The sequence below is a fragment of the Chinchilla lanigera genome, unplaced genomic scaffold (assembly GCF_000276665.1).
Source record: "Chinchilla lanigera isolate Chin_1 unplaced genomic scaffold, ChiLan1.0 scaffold00144, whole genome shotgun sequence".
Lineage (NCBI taxonomy): Eukaryota > Metazoa > Chordata > Mammalia > Rodentia > Chinchillidae > Chinchilla > Chinchilla lanigera.
Window position 1 is genome coordinate 841,333 of NW_004955545.1, and position 8,314 is coordinate 849,646.

The 8,314-nt window shown below is 51.2% G+C and overlaps 1 protein-coding gene across 1 annotated transcript; it reads left to right on the top strand.

Annotated features, from left to right (window-relative positions):
* Positions 1-4,416: 4,416 nt before the first annotated feature.
* Positions 4,417-7,406, top strand: Aqp10 (aquaporin 10). Its single transcript, XM_005411519.2, has 6 exons — positions 4,417-4,946; positions 5,302-5,428; positions 5,929-6,066; positions 6,167-6,285; positions 6,507-6,724; positions 7,191-7,406. The coding sequence occupies exons 1-6, from the start codon at positions 4,842-4,844 to the stop codon at positions 7,387-7,389; spliced, it is 906 nt and encodes a 301-aa protein (XP_005411576.1). The 5' UTR covers positions 4,417-4,841; the 3' UTR covers positions 7,390-7,406.
* The last annotated feature ends 908 nt before the right edge of the window (positions 7,407-8,314 follow it).

The window sequence follows — 8,314 nt, forward strand, 5'->3', positions numbered from 1 at the left end:
ATAAAGGAAAAATGGGGCCATTTGAATATCTAGTCCATATCCACGTAATTCTTGGATCAATCTACTTGCTGAGGACACAACATTGCACAGTGATCTTTAATTTAGGGTAGATATCATGTTCATCTTCCTAGTACCATCTTGAAGCTGGCACCTCAACTGCATCTTTTTTTTTTTTTTTTGTCTTTTTTGAGACAGGTTCTCACTATGCAACTCAGGCTGGCCTTGAGCTCACTTTGTAGCCCAGGCTGGCCTCGAACTCACAGTGATCTTCCTGCCTCAGCCTCCCGAGTGCTGGGATTACAGGTGTGTGCCACCATGCCTGGCTTTCAACTGCATCTTAAAGAGGCCAATGAACTGCTACCAGCCAGATCCTACTTCTTCATATCTCAAGTTTCCAATTAGATTCTCTCAAGAATGAGTTATATGCCTAAGGCCTAGAGTAGGGCTGAATGATAAAGTGCTTGCCTAGTATGGAGCTCTGGGTTCAACCTGCAGTACCAAAAAAAAACCCCTATAACCAAACCAAAACACGAGTCATGTGCCCACTGCTATACCTACTTCGCTATAGTGTAAACGCCTCCCTGTGAAATAACATAATGCAAAGTCCATGTTGATGGATCAACTACTCTGTAAATCCCTGGCAAGTAGAACTAGCTGCAACCCAATGAACAGAAAAGGTATCTATACAGATGGCCTTGGCCTTCTGTGCCTGTGGGTTCTCCATCTTTAGACCCAACCCTTCTCAGATCAACAAAACTTTACCATTCTACCCTAACTTTTCTTGTCATTATTCCCTAGAGGATTTACAGTATATATCAACGGATGTATGGGGTTTTTTTGGAGGGGAGGGAGCAATAGGTTATTGAACCCAGGGACTTCACACTAAGCTATATCCCTAGGCCTTTTGAGAAGTCTCATTAAATTGCTAAATTGCCTGAGTTGGGCTCAAACTTAAGATCCTCCTGCTTCAGCTTCCTAGAGGCTGGAATTACATGTGTGTACTACCAGGCCTGGCTGTATGTAGGTCCTCTCCCCCTTAGAGATGGTCTTATTAAGTAGTTCAGGCTGGCCTTGAACTCACTGTGTACCCTGCCTCAAACTTGTGGCTACCTGATGTCTCTACTGGAGCCTGGTGGCACCCCAAGAGCTGCTTTTTGAATGGTACGAATTTCTCGGGGCACACAGCACTGCATCTGCTCAGAACCTTAGGAGTCTGCACTGTGATTCTCGCGTTAGAGCTCACCAGAGCACACACAGCATCATTTCCTACACAGATATTCCCCCGCCACGGGGGGTCACATGACCACAGAGGCCTTTTCTCCTTTGGGGCCCTCTCATACCTGACAGTGTTCATTGTCGTTTGGCAAGGAGGATCTTAAGTTTGAGCCCAACCCAGGCAAATTTAGCAATTTAATGAGACTTCTCAAAAGGCCTAGGGATATAGCTTAGTGTGAAGTCCCTGGGTTCAATAACACAGTACTGTATTCCCAAGTGTGAGGTGTATTGCTCCAGAATCCTAAGAATATTAGCACTGTACTTCTTAGTGATAGGAGGCATGAAATGCAGTAATCCACCCTGTACTTTTCAGAGGATATCTAGACCACTGGACCTCTCAAAGTTTTGTCAATGTAGCAATGTCTTAAACTTTTTTTAAAAAATAGGATCTCAAAAAAAAATTTAAAATTTTTTTTAAAAATTTAAAAAAATAAAAAATAGGGTCTCATTATGTAACCATGCCATGATCTAACCAGTTTTTGCAGGAGCTAAACTTGTTCTATGACAGAGGTCACCTCCCCTGTATTCTGAGATGGCTTGAATCTCCCTCATTCCCTAGGGTACAGTATTGGTTTTTACTTTATTATCTTGGTGAAGGGCAGCATCAGACTTCCAACTGGCCTTCGTCACTTGGCTCATGAGTCAAGAAACCAATGTGGGTTTTCTGGAACTTCACAGGATATCCATTTCAATTATTTGTCAGGATACTGGGCAATGATAACTGGGTGGTAGCCAGGTGTGATGGCTCATGCCTGTAATCCCAGCACTTGGGAGGCTGAGGCAGGAGGATCGTTGAAAGTTGGAGACCAGCCTGGGCTACAAAGTGAGCTCAAGGCCAGCCTGAACTGCATAGCAAGACCCTGTCTCAAAAAGACAAAAAAAAAAAAAAAAAAAAAAAAAAAAAAAAGATAACTGGGTGTATCCAAGGTCACAGAAAATGTAGTGTGAACCAGACCTGAGCCAGGACTATGATTGCTACCTGGACCCCGAATTCCTGCTCTAACAAGGGGCCATTTTGTATTATCACCTACTGATGAGGAAAAAAGTTAATTCAGATCCTTTCTCTAAAAACTTCAAAAGGCATTCAATGATGGTAACCAGTGTAAATGACTGCTGCGGGCATTTTTACCTTAGTATGGGCCATCATTTCCCACTTCCCAGAACCAAGCTATTGCCAACCTGCAGGGTAATAATACACTACGCAAATTCCAACTTAGAAAGTACTCACTAAGATCCCTCCTGACACCCATCACCTTAAATTTGGCTTCCTGGAGAAGACTTAAAGATGAAGACATGCATGAGCAAGGTTTACCAAGGGTTGCTAGCACTTGGGGGATACGCAGGTAAGGAAGGCAGAGCCTAGGCAGAGGCCAGGCAGAGGCAGAGACTTGCACACACTGAAGATGTCAGCTCCGGAGTTGGAACAGCTCTCCAGCGCTGTCCTAAACGGAGGCTGAGAGGCCAGGCTTTTGTACCCTTGAATCAAACAGTCATTGGACACAGACCCCAAAGGGGGCGCGTGACTTGGTGAGGCAACTTCCCGTGGTGGGGGGCACTGCCCTACTGTGTGGCAGCTGTGTGGAATCACAGCTGATGTTCTTAGTAGCTGGGGAGTGGGGGATCTGTTAAGAGCCGGCGAAGAAGTATTGTTGCACAGAGGTGGCAGGGCTGTGCTAGAGCCCACAGGGTCACAGAAATCCTGGTCCCAGATTTCAAATTGTATATTCAAAAAATGTGTACATTACCCGTGTCTACCTTTAGGTCAGAAGCCTTAGGAAGGCAGAGACTATGTTTCCCATTGGAGACCTGGGATGTGAAGAAATAGGATCTGGGTATGTGTTATGCAGAGTGTCATGCATCCAGAGAGGAGCATGGGTCTGCTGTCTTCATCTGAAGCCATGGCACCAGACACAGAGACACAGCATTCTCCAGCCAAGGTAAGACTGCACAAAAGTACAAGCATTCAATGTGTGGTGTGGTGGATTGACAACTGGACATCAACTTGTAACACCCAGCTGAACTGAACCAGTGTGGTGCTGGGTGTGGGAGGCCCACCTGATGACTGTTGCTGGCAGTGTAAGAGGCAGAACTGGGGGGGAAGAAGTTGAGGAGCTGTTAGGGAGCTGTTGGTTCTCCTGGAGAAGCTTTTCATGCTGGCTTTCCTGATATGAACTCGGCTGTTCTCATCGTAGAAAGAGCTTGGGACCTTGTTGCTGAGAATGGCTATGGTTCACTTTGGGGGAGCTCTGGTCCCTACTTTGAGCATCACTTCCTGGCTCCAGAGGGGAAGATAGTGCACTGCTCAGCGTCCTGGAGAAGCTTGTTGTGCTGGCTTTCCTGATATGAACTCAGCTGTTCTCATCGTTGGAGGAGCTCAGGACCTCACTGTTGCTGAGGACGGCTGTGGTACTTTTCAGGGGCACTCTGGTTCTTACTTTGAGTGTCGCTTTCTGGTTCCAGTGCAGATCCCTCAGCCTGCTGGCACAGATCCTTCATCCTACTGGCACAGACCTTCTAGCTTCTACCACTGACCTTTAGGCCTTCCCAGTGCAGATCTGTGAAACAGGCCTGCATGAGACATTGTCCTGAGCTCTTGGCCTCCACTTGGACTCGTGGGGGTCGTTGTTATGGGCTCTAGGTCTACAGCTGGACTCATGCAGGACATTGCTGTGGGATCCAGGTCCTCAGCTGGATTCTTTTGCTTTTTTTAGTGTGTAAACAGATTTCCTGCACTCTCTTTGTATATGACTCTTTGGGTGACTATTATAATCCTATAAATTACATGTCCTGTATTGTTTCACTTGCAAACCCTATCCTAACCACATGTTGCTTTCATTCCAACAGTCTGTAAACTTCAGCCCAGTCTCCCGGGATGCCTATTGAGTTCTTCAGTTATCCAAACAGTCTGGGGAAAGGCTTCATGCTCCAGATGAGAGGCATTGTAGAATACCAGGTAGAGCGTGAGAAGACAGATTTGGGCCAGGCATGGTGCTGCTCACCTGTAATCTCAGCACCCGGGAAGCTGAAGCAGGAGGACTACCACGTGTTCAAGGTCAGCCTGGGCTACATAGGGAGTTTAAGGCCAGCCTCAACTACATAGCAGGACCCTGTCTCCAACAAAAAAGAGACATGGATTTAAATTTACTCATCTGCTAACTATGTGATCTTAGGGAATTCTAAGGCTCAACAGTCTCAGCTGTAAGCGGGGGCAATACTACTTTATACGATTGTCTTCAGGACCAAGAGAACTAATGTACACGAAGCCGGGTTCTTCCAACATCAGGCCAGGCCTGTGCAGAGTGGCGATGAAGGACAGAAGACAGAGGGCCAAACTCCAGGCTGTGCCTGAGCATGCAGCCTTCCCACAGACAGGCTCCCCACATTCTGGCCTCCACACATGAACAGAAAGCTACGCTCTGCCCCTCACACGTGCACAGGTATTAGCTGCTGCTCAGGAGCTAGGCTAATTGGTTTTAAAGTCTCTTCCTTATCTTGCCCCTAGCAGTCAGTGGCTGTGGGCCTCTGCAGACAGCAGCAGCAGTGATTAGCAACAGGGTGTCCCCACCATGGCTTACACTGAGCCCCTGGCTAGAATCAGGGCCCACCTCCAGATCCGCAGCCTCCTGGTCCGACAGTGCCTGGCAGAATTTCTGGGTGTATTTGTGCTCCTGGTAGGCAAGCTAATGGGGTAGGGGGGAGGAAGTGGGCCAAAATTCCTGGCTTTTCCTAGTATCCTTTTTTCTGTTCCCTGGCATCCTACTTCCTTTCAACTCTCAAGTTTTCCTTTTCTTTGTCTCTCAGTTCTCATCTCTCCCTACTTTCTGATTCTTGCCCTTCCTCATCTCTCACATTCTCCCTTCTTTCTTCTTCCTCTTCTTCTCCCCTTCTTTCCCTTTCCTCATTCTACCCTTCTCCTTTCCTGCTGGGCCCTCAGGTCTGCTTTCATCTCTCCGGCTCTTTCCCGTACCGCTTCTCTCTGGCTGGTTTCCTGGGCTCCCTGTTCCTCATCTCCCCGCTCCCCACCAGCTCCTCACCCAGGGGGCTGTGGCCCAGGCTGTCACCAGTGGAGAAACCAAAGGGAACTTCTTCACCATGTTTCTGGCTGGCTCTTTCTCCGTGACGATAGCCATCTACGTGGCCGGCAACGTCTCAGGTGATGAGTGTCTGGGCATCAGAGGGTGGGATGTGCTGGGGAGCGGGGGATCTGGTGATGGGGAAAAGGCAGAACCTCTGGTGACTCATGGACATTATCTCCTTGAGCTTGACCAGTGCCCTGGACTGAGATATGCCTTTGGCGTCACCTAGCCCTTGCCCTTCCTGTATTTCTCCATTCCCCCTCATTACACCCTTGGGTCACGTAGGCAAAAATCTATGGCAGGGCACTGAGGTTAAGTATGGGCCTCTTGTGCTTGGCTGGAGCCCTGGGACATGGTATACTGTGACAGAAAGAGCAGCCAGACTTAGATTCAAATCTGGGCTTTGCTGTGTCACCTAGATAAGTCACTTGCACTCTTGGAGCCTAAATTCCTTCACTGGTGTCATAGAAACCACATTGTCTTAAAGAGTTGTGGGAAGGGACAGTGGTGTTACGTGGTAACAATGTCTGGCAGCAACACTGAATGGATGCTGGTTTTCCTTCCTTGATCCTTGAAGAAGCCCACCTGAACCCAGCTTTCTCGCTGGCCATGTGTCTCCTGGGACGATTCCCCTGGGCCAAGTTCCCCATTTACTGCTTGGTGCAGCTGCTGGCTGCTTTCTCTGCCTCGGGAGCCACCTACATTCTTTACTATGGTAACAGGGGACAGAGCTGGGGCGCTGTGTGTGGGGAAGCGTGCCTGGGAATGGTTTTGGGTGAGCAAACTTAGAAACACTGGATGCCCCCCTCTCAAAGACGCCTTACAGAACTACACCGGTGGGAACCTGACAGTGACTGGCCCCAAGGAGACAGCCTCCATCTTTGCCACCTATCCTGCCCCCTATTTGTCCCTGAACAATGGCTTTCTGGATCAGGTAGGTGTGTGTGAGAAGGAGACCTGGGAAGTCTCACCTTTTGCTCTGTCCCTTGGGACCACAGTCCCAAGGTGGTGGAGTCCACCTCCCTCCTCGATCCCCTAGCTGCCCGTGTTGGACAAAGCCAGATGACAGGAGTGGTGGCGTGGAGTGGCTAAATAAGGGAGGCAGATGGTACCCTCAGCAACTGATGGGGTCCCCTCTGCCTCTGTCAAACCCAGGTCATAGGCACTGGGATGCTGATTGTGGGGCTCTTGGCCATCCTGGACAGACGCAACAAGGGCGTGCCCGCTGGTCTGGAGCCTGTGGTGGTGGGGCTGCTGATCCTGGTCATTGGCCTCTCCATGGGTGTCAACTGTGGGTTTCCACTCAACCCTGCCAGGGACCTGGGACCACGGCTCTTCACCTACCTGGCTGGCTGGGGCCCTGAAGTCTTCAGGTGGGAGATGGCTTTCCCTGCTGTGGACCACCATTCGCCTCCCTCTGCCAGTGGCTCCTTCCCTGGGTACCCACTCTCTCCTGATACAGTTCTCTAGGCCTCTTAGACAGAATTCCTTTGCCAAGACCCATGTTCTCCTTTTCTCTCCTCTCTCCTCCCAGTTGTGACAGACATAGTTAGATTCAGAGATGCAGTCTTGGGTGTATATTACTACTTCTTTCGGCACTAGCAATCTCATCAGTAATACGCCTATATTCAGATAATGCTGCAAGGCTAGCGGCTGGGCAGATCAGTCCTGCCGTCCTTCCTAAATGCCATGCACTGGGGTGAAGACACCCTCTTCTGGGTGCCTACCACGCACTCCAGGATCTAATTAGGGACCTCCCTTGTTGCTGCCCCCAGCCCTTGGAGAGAGGGAGGCTAATCGAGCCATCCTCGCCCCCTCCCCTTTGTCCTTCTCTTGCAGTGCTGGGAACAGCTGGTGGTGGGTGCCAGTAGTGGCCCCTATGGTGGGGGCCACTGTTGGCTCCGCCACATACCAAGGGCTTGTGGGTCTGCACCACCCTGAGGACCCAGAGCTGGCTCAGGATCTGGACTCCACTCAGCGCAAAGCCTCAGACTTGGCAAAACCTGTCTCACCTCCGATGCTGGAGTGTAAGCTGTGACTGTGACAGCCACCTCACTCATGGATTTGAGAGCCACGACCTGCCTGCCTGCAAGACAGATATTCTCGACGCGTATGCAGACCCTGTTTACCCCGCAGGCACCCCTTCCTCCTAAACTGGGAAGGATGCCTGGATGGGGAAAACCGAGCAGGAGGAGGTCGGGGGCCTCAGGTCCTGCTCCCCTTCTCCTGGACAGCCTTTTCTCAACTTCGGGGCCTCTAAGCAAGTAGCTGCTTACAGTGGCCGCAAGGGGGTGCAACGCCCTGAATGTGGGCTCCGGAAGGCTGCGAGGATCGCGGGGAGCGGGTGCCGACCTTCCACGGGGTTGGGGGGCATGACCCTGGGAACCCCAAATCTCCGACCAACTGCCCGGCTCCAGTCCCCTGTTCCAGCTGCAGCAGCGCCTGGCGCCTTACCCTCCAGGGACGCCACCCCGAGCCTCTGCCGCCCCCGCGACCGTCGAGGCGGGGAGGAAGGTTCCACCCCGGGACGCAGCGGGGCGGCGTGGGCCTGCCGATCTGGAGAGGCAGGCGGAATAGCAGAGGCACAGCTCAGTACAGTACCTAGCCAATCCCGGGCGATGTCGTCCCAGCAGAGGGTACAAAGGCACGAGAGGAGCCAGGGCTTGGAGAGAAGGCGAAGGCGCAGGGGCGCACAGCTCCGAGGAGGCTGAGGGGAAACGGACGAAGAGGAAAGTTCTCGTAGCTCCACTTCTCCGCCCTCACGCCCCTCCTGCAGATGATGCTCTTTTTGCAGAGAGAGCAGCAGCGTTCTCCGTCCCCTTTCTTCCAAATTTAAATAAAGCTTGGGCTACCGTGCCTGCGGGTGTTTGTTTCCAGGCGCTCGCTGACCGCTGAAGCGAAGGTGGGAGCCGCACTGGCCGAGAGCCCCCCTGCCCGGCACAAAGATGGCGGCGCGCACCTCC

What these genes read in the sequence shown, in the direction of transcription:
- Aqp10 (XM_005411519.2), top strand. Translation starts at nt 4,842, where the DNA reads ATGGCTTACACTGAGCCCCTGGCTAGAATCAGGGCCCACCTCCAGATC. An exon ending in CACCTACATTCTTTACTATG is followed by an intron (nt 6,067 to 6,166) that starts GTAACAGGGGAC and finishes CCCCTCTCAAAG; the next exon opens with ACGCCTTACAGAACTACACC. An exon ending in ACAATGGCTTTCTGGATCAG is followed by an intron (nt 6,286 to 6,506) that starts GTAGGTGTGTGT and finishes TGTCAAACCCAG; the next exon opens with GTCATAGGCACTGGGATGCT.